Source organism: Triticum urartu, chromosome 2 (assembly GCF_003073215.2).
Source record: "Triticum urartu cultivar G1812 chromosome 2, Tu2.1, whole genome shotgun sequence".
In the NCBI taxonomy this organism is placed as follows: domain Eukaryota; kingdom Viridiplantae; phylum Streptophyta; class Magnoliopsida; order Poales; family Poaceae; genus Triticum; species Triticum urartu.
The window spans coordinates 711,714,553-711,729,624 of NC_053023.1; the positions used below are offsets into that span (position 1 = coordinate 711,714,553).

Here is a 15,072-nt window from a genome sequence, read left to right on the forward strand (position 1 = left end):
AATATTTGTTCTACCTTTAGCTCCCCGTTGGGTTCGACATTCTTACTTATCGAAAACTGTTGCGATCCCCTATACTTGTGGGTTATCAGGTGCACGCACCCTCTTCTCCTCAAGATCAATTTTCCGAACTACCAAGCTCCCCCTCATCATTTTGTCCTCTAAGAAGACTGCATGTCTCGTTTCCACAAACTTTGTATATCTGTCTGGGCAGTAGAAACGAAAACCCTTTGATCTGTTTGGATAGCCAATGAAGTGACAACTCACTGTTTTGGGATCTAACTTTGAAATGTTTGGATTGAACATTTTGGCCTCAGCAGGGCACCCCCACACCCTGAAGTGTTGTAGGGAGGGCACCCTTCATGTCCATAGCTCGTACGGTGTTTTGGGCACCGACTTGCTTGGTACTCTATTGAGAATGTGAATGGCGGTTTCAAGCGCCTCCATCCATAATCCCAATGGCAAGTTGGAATAACTCATCATGCTGCGCACCATATCCATAAGTGTACGGTTGCGCCTTTCATCTACTCCATTCTTTTCTCCCAGAGTGGGATACATTAAAAGCACATGAGTTATCATATCTTTCTTTTGCCAGAATTTCTCCCGCCATACGGGATTTATGACATAATATTATGTCAGCTTTACCCATTATGCAGGTATTTTTCCAGAATTTTCCCGCCATGCAGGTTTTATCATAATCATCTTTTCCCGGCATGTGGGTAATCCCCTGTAAGGGAACATAAATGCCAGAATTTGCTATTTTGACTGCATATTCAATCATCAAATTTAGGAATATATCCGAATGCTCTTTGACACACATGCTTGATCCGACGTTGGTCAAATTAAACACGCATGTTGCTTGAAAAAACTTCTTCATAGAGAGTACATGAAAGACATTCATCAACCAAGACTCTCAATGATCTATTTCTTTTCTTTTGATGCCATTCTTTAGAGAGAACATACTCCCTCACGTTATGAACTTTCTTTCTTCTTTCGGGTCACAAGTACCCAGCCATTCGCTTTCACGAATGAAAGCATGAAAAACATTTAGTCTGAGAAAACTTAGCCAATAATGAACAACAATGGGCATAAAAATAACCCTACATTTGGTCTGGTTAAAAGAAATACACATTAAAATTTTGAAACTTTCTTTTATATTCTAAATCACCGTTGTGGCAGAATTAGAATAAACATCATCCTTCTACATTAATTCCATATCACCGTTGGGCGGAAATGGAAATAATGCATATAATTCATAAACAATGTGATGATAGTATTTCTATTAAACAACTTTGCTAAGAAATAATCATCATCATCAACTTTATTGCAGCGGAAACAAGAAATATACATTTCTCTTGCTCAAGAGCATTTCTTGAACTTTATCTGTTCTCTGAAAATTGATCACTTTGATACAAAAATTATCAAAGATTTAAGCTTTGAACATAAGACTCATAGAATTATAGCACTGTTATCATCAACGTTGGTCAGAAAATAACAATACCATATTTTAACTTTAAAACAAATATCTTTCTTTTGTCATAGCGGAAACTATGTGCATCTTATTCCACCCACAGGGAAAAAACATTGCTAAGAACATTTCTTCCAATTAAATTTTCCCGTTGGTTCCAATTTAATTGAAGGATAAAACTTTTACTTTGCAGTGGAAACTTTACAATATTCTATTCAAAAACAATTCTGTACTCTTTTACTTTCTAGGCAATTTTAACCGGTTGGTTAGAAAAAATGCATTAGAGAAGCAACAATTTAATATTACTTTAGTTCTATTCACTTTTAAAAGAGCACCTTTAAATTTCAATAATAAAACATGATCATGTTATTTAACAACGTTGGTCATAAAAATAACATAATCATATTCATTTTAATAATCACTTTAACATGCTCTTAAAAAATAATACTATGTAAACTTTTATTTTCTTTGTAAAAGAGCACTAATTATTTACGCAGTGGAAAATCATGAATAAAATTTCACGAACTTTTACTCTTTACAGAAACTTTTCTATTACCGAATAAAAAAATCATGAACTTTATTATTTTCTTTATAAAAATTCATGAACATTTCTTTTTCTGAAAATTTGCTATTCTCTGAAAAAACAGAAAATATCTGTAGCAGAGCCCAGCGCGCTCGGCCCGCAGAGGAAAAAACCGGCCCACGGACTGGCCTGCGCGCCGCCCGCGGTTGTGGCCTCGGCCCGGTGCCAGCGCTCGCGCCGCTGCCGCCGACCTCGTTCACTTTCGGCCCAAGAGTCCGCAACTGAGTTAGGGTTTTAATCCTGGCCGTCCACCAGATCGTATGGTCACCCGGGGTCCTCGCTGGATCAAAACCAGTCCCCCACTCTCTCTCCCGAAGGAAACCCTAACCCACTTTTTTTCTCCTCCCTCGTCTGCGTTTCTGGTCGCAGCTGCGGGGCTCCACCGGCCGCCGGCGTCAAGCCACCGTGCCGCACCACCGTGAGCTCTCTTTCCCCTTCTGTTCCTGCCCATGTCTTGTGGCAGGGCGAGGGAGAGAGGGACGCAGCTGCGCCCTCCTCGGTTCCCCACGCGCCTCTCTCTGGCCGACCGGCCACCGAGCAGTGCTGCCGACAGCGACGGCGGCCACCGCGCCGAGCGAGCCGCCTTCGCTTTCCCTTCCGTCCTTTTCTTTATCCTTCCTTTTCTGCTCATCTACTACCGCATACAGCGACAGATAGAGAGAGATCCGGCGGGTTTCCGATGCGGCATCGTGGCCATCCCCCTCGCCGGCTGTGCGTCCACCTTGCGGTGAGCGCGCCGCCGTCGAACGGTTTGGTTGCGGTGTGCTTTGCCCCGTTGTGGGGTTGGTTCTTCTTCCCTGTCATCTCGGCTTGCCGATGCACGACGGGATCGAGAGGAACAGGCGCGGCCAGAGTGGCGGCGCACTTTTCTTTGCCCCTCATTTTCCCTCTTTTCATTTTGGGGTTAGGGTTCTTGGGGTGGGGAGGAGACTTTTTTTCTCTGATTTCTTTTCTTTTCTACCGAAGATCTTAGCCTTGCATGGCTCTAATACCATTGTTAGATCCACTGGATGGGGTTAGGCTAGAGACTCCGGTAGACCTACCTTCTGCCTGGCCTTGCGGGCTCGAACCAGCAGCCATGATGATGTAGCGGCCGGTGATGGCAGAGAGTGTGGCGGCGGTGGTGGAGCTTCCCATGAGCACCGCGCTAACCCTAGATCGGTAGGTAATATCGGTGGGGGGTTGTGGCAGCGATTAACCTCGTGACCCGTGTCGCGGCCCCCACCTCTGTTTATATAGCGCGGGTCATAGGGGCCCACCAACCATATGAGGGTTGGGCGCCCCCGATCAGGGCGCAGATCTAAGGGCCCGGTGGGCCGTTGGGCCCACACGGAAGAGATCAACCTAACACCTGTGACTCAAGCGCGACTGCTGATTGATGTTCATCGACTTCGACTATGTCCTCGACGTTTTCAACATTACGATGAGTCAAACCACTGAATCCAAGAAGAAGACTACTGAGGATGCTCCCGTTGCCACCGCTACTTTAACCGGCCGACTGGAGGGTATAATCCGTTTATCCCTCTCTTGTTTATTCCTATTTTAGTGGTACGATCTGTTTACATAGATGTTTATGCTCCGTGTGTAGTACAACACATGCTGGCACGGTAAAATATCACAATGAGGTTAACACTGCTAATGTCATCATCATGTTTTGTTCCTAGATTAAATCAATTGAAAATTTGGTAATTTAAACAACATGTTATTCCAATCTTAGGTCCAAAAAATGTGAACGACAGCAAAAAAATCATAGCAGTAGAATAACTTAGGAATCTCCAAATAATTGTAAGGACAGATAAAAATATAGGTAAACAACTGAACAACACACCACCGTGATTTCATACCAGCAGTAGGCGTATATGGACACTTTCTGTATGTGCTTATCCTCCAACTGTACGTTGTGTGCACCATTAGATGTACAGTTCCCTAACACTGATGTATAAGCTGCGCTATGTGGTGACTACACCGTTTATCGTTTCTTTCTTTAACTCCTCAAGCTTTAAGGCCTTTTTGATTCACAGGATCTAAAAAACACGTGAATAGGAAAACATAGGATTGAAATGTCATGGTCATCTCAATCCTACATGATTTTGGGTTGTTTGATTGTATCATAGAAAATACAAAGAATTCTTTCAGAGAGGTTTGGAATGGATGTTAGAAATCCTATGGGAAGTAGTGCAAAGAAATCCTTAGAAAAAATTCCTATAGGATTTAAACCAACATAGAAAAAATCCTGAGAATCCTAATCCTCCAAAAAACATATGAAATCCTTTGAATCAAAGGAACCCTTAATATGCAAGGCAGAGCACATACCACTATGCTAAAAAGGTAGACATTCTTACTGGGTTGTTTATTCATTAGTAGTACGAACATACAAGAGAATTATCGCCGTCATTCCATTGCTAGCATGTGAGCTAAAAAGTCATTGACATATAACTGACTTGCAAAAACTTCAGAGTAGAAGTTTAGTGTTGGTAGTGTGCAACTTCCGATGATATAATTTTGTGGATTTTCAGGCAACTGAGGATTAGCAAAACCGCATTCTTGTCATTGTATTGTGCTTAGCCCCATGAAATAAACGTTGTGAGTCCTTACATTTTCTCTCAACATATAGTATGCTAATGCTACGAACTTTCTAGTATATTTTCCTTCGCTAAGACAATTTTTCTCTCGAATACGCACGAGTGTGCATATCATTCATTAAAGAAGGAGGGGGAAAGAATCCCAAAACTCCACATTGTTACAGATGCGGGTCTTTTCCCTTCTCTAAGACAATTATGTGCATACTTGTATTGAAGTTCAATCTCTGGATATATAGATTATTTTATCCAGGTAGCCAAGGTAAAATTAGTCATGTTATTGATAATGTTAGAAATGTATTCGAACTATTATTCTAATTCCTTTAAAATTCCAGCTATAGAATGCTAAATTTCTTTTTGCCAAATTTGCTAGACCGTGGTAATGTCTAGTATACAAAATGATACACATGAGGCAATTATTTCTCATATAGAGCCATGAGATTTTCTGAAAACTCTCATGCATATATAGGTTATTCCACTTTTAGGAAAAAAATGTAAATGACAGAGATAAAGAAATCATAGCTGTGGAATATTGTAAGAACCCCAAAAATGACGGCAAGGATAGTTTAAAAAAAATACATACTCCCTTCGTAAAGAAATATAAGAGCGTTTTGATAACTAACTTTAGTGATCTAAACGCTTTTATGTTTATTTACAAAGGAGTAGTAAATAACTGAACATTATGTACCCGTGGTTCCATACCAGCAACAGGCATATATGGTTACTTTCTGCATGTGCTTATCTTCGTACTGGGCAATGCTATTTCGCGCTCGTGCGCTGTAACAACAATATTAGATGTGACCTAACGAACGCTCACTTTCTGAATAGTGTGATCAATAATGTGTTTGGTAGGAGTGGTAGATGTGACCTAAAAGGAACTATTATTTTATTTTTGGCCCCACGGTTGATCATGGACCTGCATACCTACCTGCTGTAGAGCATATCCTGTACTGAAACGTCTTTCTAATTAATTGTACAACCTGATTTACTTTTAGACTACAATTAAATACTCCATTTATCCGGGTTTATTAGGCCGGTGGCGTACAACTAAATGAGAAAAGAGAGCATAAATGAGATCACTATGATACAAAACTATGATATTCCCTCTGTAAACAAATGAGACTGGTACATTGGCACGTGCAAAGCACGTCAAAAATTTATAGAGGCACACCGTGAAACCATAAATTGAGGATAGGTAACAAGTTTCGGCAGACTCAGAATGGGGCCTTGCGCCATTGATGTGTACCGGTGCATGTGCAGTGAGAGGAGCGGTTGGTCAGAATAGCTACCCGCACAGATAGCCGGTAGCAGCGAAGCAGCTGAACTTTTCTTTCAAAACCAAGTATATGTGATCTTTCTAGAAAACCACAATAACTTCGTTGCACTGTAGCAGGTACTGTAGCATCAAATCCCACCGATTGACTATTGGATAACTTCTATCAATGGTTCACATTGCTTCTCAGTTTTGTGATTCAAAAGTTCAAAACTGATACACTATATAGTACTCTAGTATAGAAAAGAGAGGATAAATGAGGTCACTATGATAGCAAACTATGATACTCCCTCTGTAAACAAATATAAGTGCGTTCAAATCACTATTTTAGTGATCTTAACACTCTTATATTTCTTTACGGAGGGAGTACTAGCAAACTCTCATTTCAGTTTATAGGGCTTATCTATAAAAATTCGTTTTATAAGTCTCAGTTTTATTGATCATCAGCACTTGTTCATATTTCAAGGTGCATTAGATCGCTGCATCTCAGGATTAAGAGAAAACTCACCAATGGATGCAATTTTTTGGTTATTTCTTGTCACGCGTGCATGCAATGTAATTAATGCAATGATAAACACAATTTTTTTAAAGGAAAAGGAGCTCATTATTTGAATACTTTTGCAAACTATGAAAAATATTCCATCACTCGTCATCTACCTTGATTGAAGAAACTCCCAAGGGGAATTGTCGATACAATTGGGTGGCTGACTACTTGGATGAGCATGGTGCATGGAATGTGCAGCGGCTCAGGGAACACTTTTGGGACTTGGATGTGCGGGAGATTCTGAAGATTCGTACTTCTCCTAGGAATGCGCAGGATTTCATTGCGTGGTTCCCTGAAAAGAGTGGACACTTTAGTGTCCGAAGTGCTTACCATCTCGCAACGGAAGTTCAGCATTCGGTACACTTAAGTTCCTCCAATGGTAACCCCTCCGGACGGAGGCCTATCTGGCAGTGTATTTGGAGTTCCCAAGTTCCGTTGAAAATGAAGATTATGGCTTGGAAGGCTGTTTCGGGTGCCCTTGCTACAAATGAGTGCAAGACATATAGACACATCTCAGTTAGGGATGGATGTCCGTTATGTAGGAGAGAGAAGGAGACGAGCTTCCATGTTCTTGTTTCATGTGATCATGCAAGCAGAATTTGGACACACATGAGGCTGGTATGGCGTCTTCCTAACAATGATGTTTTACATGATACTGGACAGGACTGACTGTTAAATGTTCTTGCGAACTGCGATGATCAAATGAGGGATTGCACGATCATGCTGATATGGCGAATTTGGTCTTTGCGCTCAGATCTCACTCATGGCAAGGAGGCTCCCCCGTTGTCGGCGACATCAGACTACCTCCAAAGTTACATGAACTCACTCAACCTATGCGGCAGATTTTCAACGGAAGAAATTATTAAAGGGAAGATGCCGAGGGTACAGGAGGCTCCATACGTAGTTCCCAGGCCGAGTGCCCCTTTGGCTTGGCCGCGGCCGCCGGCTGAATTCGCTGCCCTCTCGGTGGACGATGCTTTTATGCAGGAGGACGGGTCTGCTACGGCGGGTATGATCCTACGGCGTCAAGATGTGAGTGTTATCTTTGCAGCATACAGGTGTATATTCAATTGCAACGACGCGTTGGAAGAGGAACTGCATGCGATCATGCAAGGCATGGCACTGGCCGTGCAGCATTGTTCCATGCCAATTGTTGTGCAGTCAGACTCAGCATCGACGTTGGCAGTATTGACCGGGGAGAGTTTAACCAGGTCAGCTTATGGACACTTGGGTACGGAGATCAAGCATCATATGGAGACTCGGGAGTTTGTTCCTTCAAAAATCAAGCGTGAGCAAAATAGGGTAGCACATCAGTTGGCTTTGTATAGTCGTACGGAGTTCACTACTGTTGTATGGCTAGGGAGATGCCCTCCTCGTATTGAGGATTTGGTACCTCTTGATTGTAACCCTATGCATATGGAATAAAAACTCTCTTTCTATCGCAAAAAAAGAAGAAGAAACTTTTCAATTAAGCCATATAAACTGGAAGGGAGGAATATGATACTAGCCTTAGGCCTTATAATTAAGTTGCCCCGGAAACACATATTTTTCCCTTGGTCTACCTCCTGCTCATGCGCTGGATGGATAATTAAGAGAGAAATCCGGAGCATATAAATCTCACTAGCATGCAGCCGATGCATGCATGCACAACATGCATGTCAACGAACAACCGCTGGGCATTCTTCTACTCCGACCATTGTCCAACATGAAGACAGCGATGGCAAGTTCAGTTAGGATAGGACACGAAGACATTGACTCAAAGAAAGCAAACTCCACACATGCCGATGGCAACGAGCATGTTATTCCCAACAAAGAGAAAACCCCGGCAAACCATGTGTTCGTTCATCTTCATGCACCGGCGGCCGCCGGACTCACGTAGACGAAGGCATCCAGCTCGAGGACGGCGTTCCTCCCGGTCCAGCTCGCAGTTTTCCAGAGCACGTACCCGGTGGCCATCCTGAAAACCCCGGTCCCGCCAACCACCGCCAGCTCCCGCTCCGGCATCGCGATGTTGTTGCGGCCCATCACGGTCAGCGAGCTCCCGTTATAAGGCCCGTCCTCGAGCAGCACGTTCATGGCGAGGAGCATCGCGGGGTCGCCCTGGGATGCTGTCACGTAGAATCCCTGGGCACGCCCGACGACTCTCGACGCCAGCGTAGGGCCCTCGGTGAGGCGGTCGTCCATGACCACCGTGTCACCGAACCGGGCGCCGCCGCCGGAGCCCTTCAGCGGCTGGCCGGTCCCGTTGACGATTAGAACAGTGGTGGGTTTGGGAGTGTAGGCGTCGTGCATGTAGAAGTGGAGATGTTTGGGGGCGTCCTGCGTACCCACGCCGTCGGCGGCCGAGGCAAAAAGGATGGTGGCCATGCCCGCGAGTAGCGTAGCTAGAAATGCAGAGGTGAGGCGGGAATGCATGTTGAGTGTGAGAAAGGCCGGCGTGTCGATGTCCTTAAATAGCCATGCAAGGCACTAAGGATCAATCATTAGCACGAGGGAAACAAAGTTCGTTTGTTAATCCATAGCTGGACACCAGCTGAGATGATCCTGGGTGAACAAAATTCAAAAAAGTCTGATTTTTTTGTACTTCAAAGATGAAAAAGTTTTCTATGTGCCTGCAAATTTTAATGATCATATGACATGAAGGGAGCTCGGGGCAGAAATTACAAAATCAGTGCCCTGAAATCGGAATTTTGAACCTTTCTTAAAATTCTGGTTTTTTTTTCTGACCAGAGCTCCTCTGATATCATATCACCACGAAAACTTGCAAGCTCATAGGTAATTTGTTAAAACTGAGTGTAAAAAAATCATATTCTTTAGCATTTCTTTTCTATTTTTTTGTGTTCATGTGCAGGAGCACCTAAGCTCAGGTGTTGAAACGTCGTCCTGCATTTTTTTTACATTTTTTTATTATATACTCACATATGTATGCTAGTTCTGTGAAATCTCGGATTTTTTCAGAAAATGCAACCAAATTTAAATAGAATTAAACAAAATGCAAAAATTGGCATCACAACATTTTCCATGTTATTTTCTTATAAATACAACATGGACGCAAACACTCACGTACACTCATCCTATGAACCCACGGCATCACGTCTTGCTGAAAAAATATCCCGGCTTTATGAAGCACACAAGTGTCATGCGAGTTGTTATTCTTGACTCGTTGTGCATCAGGTATTTTTTGTAATATACAATAGATAGATGTCACAAAGATCATGTGCAAAGTAACTGGCTATATCTACATCCGAGTTCAACCACATTTTTTCTTTAAATCATTACACATAAAGAAGTATACAATGATGAGAAGTGTTTAACAGATTATGAATAGATAAAGAGACCTGAACATAACTCGGATGTTTAGGTTTACATGTGATGAAACGGCACCCGTGCGGCCGTGCCCACATTTTTCTGGATTTATTTCAGACTTTTCAGCGATGTTCGTTCAGTGCAGTGGCGAATCTTGCACAAAATTGAAGGGTAGGCTCAAAACACCAAGTTTCTAAGTCTACTGAGCAAATTCATTGCAGTTTACATGTTAAACACCTCAGTATAATTCTCAAGTTGCATGTTTAGCTGAAATATGATTTTTGGAGGGTAGGCTTAAGCCTATTGAAGCCCCCCTAGTGGAATCGCCACTGGTTCAGTGGGAGGGGACTTTCCCGTCGACTACGAGGCGCCTGTGGTGACTGATCTCAAGATGTTGTGTCAGCTCAGTATCTCGAAGGTGTTCGTAGGAGTGGTGTGTGTGTATATGAGCATCTGCTATTGTACCGTGTTAAAGAGATTATCAAAAGAATAATATTAGTCATATAAAAAATATTCCCACTACAAGAGTGAACAGGAAGAAAATATGATAGATAACTGAAATAAAAATGACACTAGGAGTTCAGGTTATGCATGTAATCTAACAGATTATTAAGATCTTTATTGGCTATACTTGTAAAAAAAAAATCTAAAAGAGGCCACGGTATGAAACAATGGAGGCAGAGGTTGGCAATGACTTGACAAGGGAGATGTTGGGTGGTGTGAACTCTCTCTTCTTGTTGCTTCCAAAAGGTAAAGTAAACAACATACCAGTATAATGTTTACAAACATAGATGATCAAATTAAGAGATGTGCAGGTAGGCATAGATTAGCTAGTGAACTTTGAGTTATTTATCTAATTGCTTCCATGCCTCATTCATTCGCATAATCAAAATCCATAAGTTCTGGATTTTCCAAGGCAATGCTAAATTTGCATTGCCATCTCAAGTTCTCATCAATGAAAGTACCTACAACAAAGCATTTCAAAAGTTTGTTTATAGCTAATATCCATCAAACTTCAAATCTCTGTGGCGCAAATTCAGTGTAGGGATGCGAAGTATTTACATAATGTACATTCATAGATACCTGTCAACATATATTCTTGCATGGTTTTGAAACTCAGTATCAAGAACTAGATGTTTTAACTGTAAACAGTGTACCCGGAATAAATTTATTTACTTTCACATACAGAGTTATACATGACCCAGTGTATATGAAGTACATACATGGTTATAATTCAGAGTTCCAAATTGGCGCCCAAACTAATAATAGCAATAACACTTCACAATGTAAGTAAAATCATCTTGGAATTTCAGATGATTGGATGAACTCTTTTTCCAAGCTGTACAACCTGGTTCCTTCTCCGCCTTTGCTTCCCTTGTATGACTGATCATTTATAGCATTCCGGTTCACTCTTGTGATCTGAGAACTAAGATTGACTGTTGAGTTCTGGACATCCTCAAGTGTTGTCTCCACCTGTCTCATTGTAGGCCTTTCTTCACCTTTTAAACTTAAGCATGCTTCTGCCAGTCTTGCAACCACCTGAGCAACTTCAGCCCCTCCCTCCTCAACAATTTGTGTATCCAGAATATCTAATAATCGATTGTCCCTTATAAGAGACACAAAATGCGATGCTAGGCTTGTGACTTCTGACGAATGGGAATGAAAAACTGGTGTCACCCTTGTCAGTAACTCTGCTAGGATGACACCAAAGCTGTAAACATCGCTTTTCTCTGTGAGCCGACTAGTGTAGTAGTATTCAGGATCAAGGTAACCATGGGTTCCTTGAACAGCTGTAAGTATTCCTGTCTCGTCTATTGCAATTGACCTTGAAGCTCCAAAATCTGATACTTTTGATGTTAAAGTATCAGTAAGTAGTATATTTGCACATTTGATATCTCTGTGGTATACTGATATTGAAGCAGCAGAGTGTAGATATGCAATGGCCCTTGCAGTTTCCAGTGCAATCCTCACCCTATCTTTCCATGATAATGGGTTCTCACTTTGGCCATGGAGATGAAATGAGAGAGTTCTGTTCGATATGAACTCATAAACAAGTAGAGGAACCTCTGTCTCTAGGCAGCACCCAAAGAGCTTCACCACATTCCTATGGTTTGTCTGTGAAAGTATGACAACCTCGTTGATAAACTGGTCGATTTCCCTTTGAACAACAATTTTGGCCTTCTTAATGGCAACAATACGCTGATCAGATAAGATGCCTTTGTACACTATGCCATGGCCACCGCCACCAAGGATGCGATTATGGTCAAATTTGTTGGTTGCTTGGTCCAACTCTTCCAAACTGAAAATCCTCATTCTTTCCGCTATATCTTGGTTTGAAGAGATTAGCTGTTGCAGAAGCAATCCATGATTTTTCTTGAAGAACTGTCGTCTCAAATTCTTGGCTCTTCTTTGCTTAAATTTATTGGTGATTTTGGAAATACCCAGAAGAGAAAACACTATGCCAAAACCCGCACTAATTGCAATTATGGTAATCAAACCTACGGATAATGAAAGTAAGGATCGATAGTAGTACACGATGTCTGCATTTCACAAATTTGAACTTAAATTGAAAACAACTCAGCCAAGCCATGACAAAAGTTCGCTTAGAATATTTATCAGAGCAATCATATTGGAAGTATTGTTTCCACATCAGTGATCACCTGGTTTACTAGTTTTCCTTTTGTGTTGTCTTTTGTTTGTGAATGGTGATGCTTTCATAGTATTAAGACAACTGATTTTAAACTGGAAAATGTATTTAGTAGCATTATGTAGTCGTTCTACTATTGTACTACATAACAAAAAATTCGTAATTCTATGGACCTTAATTATCATTAAGCAAGGACTTGTACCAAGTGTAGTTATATTTGTACCTGGGAGGCGGCTGGCACTTTTTTTCGCTGAACATTGGTATGTCCCTCGCATATTGGTGCAGGTTCCGTTCTGGCATACATCAGGCTGTAGGCACTCGTCGATATCTGAAAAGAGGGAGAACAAGTTCAGATAAAAGGCGGAGTATGTTCAAAGTGCAGTTCAAGCCTATTGAACAAGTCATTTTCGGACAGGATTGCATATTCTACAAGAGGAAATTTCAAAGGGAAGTCTTGGCCCTGATTTGAGCACGGGCATCTTTAATTTGTTCAGGTGAACGAATTTCTTCATGAACTATCATTTTGTGCTCATTCCGACAGTAGCGAGCCGTTGTCAGAAATAAATCTTTTCTGATGATGCAAGGAAAAAGGTGCCTATTTAGCAGACATAATTCTTCTCTGAAAACCCAAAACTTAATATAATGTAGTAAAAATACTCCACTAAACTTTACTCGGCCGTTTACTCCTCTATTTTTTTAGGGGATCGGCTAGAGATGCTCTAAAAGCCCAATATCACATTCACATATGCTACAGTATAAAAAAGTAACTACTCCTAATAGAAGAAGCTCTCTCAAAAATAAAGGGGCCGGTGTCGGAAGTATTACCTCCGTTCTCAAATTAGTTGTCTTAGATTTGGGACAGAGGGAGTAGTACTTATAGTGGTAGGGGTGGTACCTTGGCATCCATTAACGATGTGAGGGTTGCCTCCGTATCCATTCGAGCAGTTGCAACTTACTGCACCGTAATGGTTGCTAACGTTGAGAGCGACGCTGTTCAAGCTTATGCATCTCCAACCAGACTCAGAACCGAGATCCCTCACGAGCAGGTCACGATCGGCTTCCACATCCAGCCACCATTCCAGCACCGTGGGTACGCTGGTCACGTTGGCATAGCTACCCAAATCCTGATATGTGGCATTTTGTACGGCTGCGATGTTGATCCCGGTGAACCACCCGCGATCGACCATGAACGCAGCCCCGAACGGATGAGCAGCCCCGAACGGAGTGCCGTCCAACCGATTGAACTGCACACCGTACGCAGCCAGACTCTGCGAGATGGTCGTCCGGCAGCAGCCGATGCCCGAGCACGAGGTGTGACCTGGATCCGGAATCCCGAAGTTACACAGCGCAGCGCATGCGCCGACATTAGCCCCGTCTCCATTGCTCGTAACTGTTTGTTGGGCGATGAGGTAGGCGACGAGGCTGCACCCGATGACCACGAAGACGTTGTGCTCAGTTGACACCGCCAGCCGCACTCCGGTATTCTGACCGGGCCAGGCGGCGTCGGGCCATGCGGCGCCAAAGCCGAGAGATTGCGGCCGCGTCATGTTTTCGTAAGACCTCAGAATCCTTCTCTGGACACGCACGGTGCCTTCCGAGAGGGATATGGCGTCCACTTCCACGCCGTCGCCGAGAAACAGCTTCGGAGGGTGGTGTGTCTCGTCGCAGGTGAGGTTGAAGTTCCTCTGGAAGCAACCTGGTCGGAAGCCGAAAGGGTAGGGGACGATGACGTTGCCGCAGGCCATCGGGCAGCCCGGCAAGGCGGCTACGGTTGCCACGAGGAGCTGAACTGCCATCAGTACAACTAGTATTGGCACGAGGAGCTTTGCTTGTGGGGAAGGAATGGAGGGAAGGAGAAGGATCATCTTCTCCTCCTGCAACTTGAGCATGCTGTTGTGAATTATAGCTAGACGTACGCTTGGTGATACTAGTGCTGCTAATCGAACTCCTCTTATGTAGAAGAACTAAATGTTGGGTCTTCTCTTGCTTGACTTCAACGTCCACTCCGAGCTAGTAGGGCACTAGCTAGACTAGTCACTCTGACTAGTTGCCTTTGGTACTGTCTTAAGTAGAAAGACTTTGGTCTTCTCAGTTGACTTCAACGCCGACCAGGTACAGTAGTGCACGGATAGTCATATAGACTGGTACTCAATATGGGCATGTTTTGCCTGTCTCTAGTGCTAGCCGAGTTAGAACCGTCCTCGTCCTACAGTATTTTGTTCAACCTCAGCTCAAACGTGTCTCTTTGGTAAGGAAAAGTCTATGCCTTAGAAAGGAAGGGGAAATGCGTATGGCATAATCTCTTCTGTTTTATGTGGAAACTCAAACTCGTGCCCAGCTTTGGCTACTGTTGGTCAGGTCAGTGGCCACACCGTGCCATCCGGGTTCGGTGGAAGGCCTCGCTGAAGGTTCCAAGTGTACAGGCAATGTCAATTTTGATGACCGCCGGGCCGGGCGAGAGGGAAAGAAGAGAGTTCCTCGATGCAGCTCGACCAGGCCTCATGGAATGGCAACTTTTATGACCGACGGCGGGTCTCAAGGCGTGGCGTAGTGGAGTCTTGGCAATGGACGTGAGTGGATGAATACATGTGGAATGGTGGTGTTGCCTCGCATCATGCTGACATCAACCTCATGAAATTCTAGCCGCAAACACTTCTAGTGTCGACCATGCATGT

At 43.2% G+C, this 15,072-nt stretch overlaps 2 protein-coding genes across 2 annotated transcripts; both read right to left on the reverse strand.

Annotated features, from left to right (window-relative positions):
• Positions 1 to 8,292: 8,292 nt before the first annotated feature.
• On the reverse strand, positions 8,293 to 8,811 carry LOC125538105 (dirigent protein 22-like). The gene has a single exon (XM_048701409.1). It carries the CDS (start codon positions 8,809 to 8,811, stop codon positions 8,293 to 8,295), a length of 519 nt encoding a protein of 172 aa, XP_048557366.1.
• A 2,085-nt stretch (positions 8,812 to 10,896) lies between these two features.
• Positions 10,897 to 14,295, reverse strand: LOC125534276 (putative wall-associated receptor kinase-like 16). The gene is made up of 3 exons (XM_048697539.1): positions 13,293 to 14,295; positions 12,621 to 12,725; positions 10,897 to 12,248 (listed from the first exon to the last, which is right to left on the reverse strand). The coding sequence occupies exons 1-3, from the start codon at positions 14,284 to 14,286 to the stop codon at positions 11,047 to 11,049; spliced, it is 2,301 nt and encodes a 766-aa protein (XP_048553496.1). The 5' UTR covers positions 14,287 to 14,295; the 3' UTR covers positions 10,897 to 11,046.
• Positions 14,296 to 15,072: the final 777 nt, after the last annotated feature.

What these genes read in the sequence shown, in the direction of transcription:
- LOC125538105 (XM_048701409.1), bottom strand. Translation starts at nt 8,811, where the DNA reads ATGGCCACCATCCTTTTTGCCTCGGCCGCCGACGGCGTGGGTACGCAG.
- LOC125534276 (XM_048697539.1), bottom strand. Translation starts at nt 14,286, where the DNA reads ATGCTCAAGTTGCAGGAGGAGAAGATGATCCTTCTCCTTCCCTCCATT. An exon ending in CATCGTTAATGGATGCCAAG is followed by an intron (nt 12,726 to 13,292) that starts GTACCACCCCTA and finishes CCCTCTTTTCAG; the next exon opens with ATATCGACGAGTGCCTACAG. An exon ending in AAGTGCCAGCCGCCTCCCAG is followed by an intron (nt 12,249 to 12,620) that starts GTACAAATATAA and finishes CATTATCCGTAG; the next exon opens with GTTTGATTACCATAATTGCA.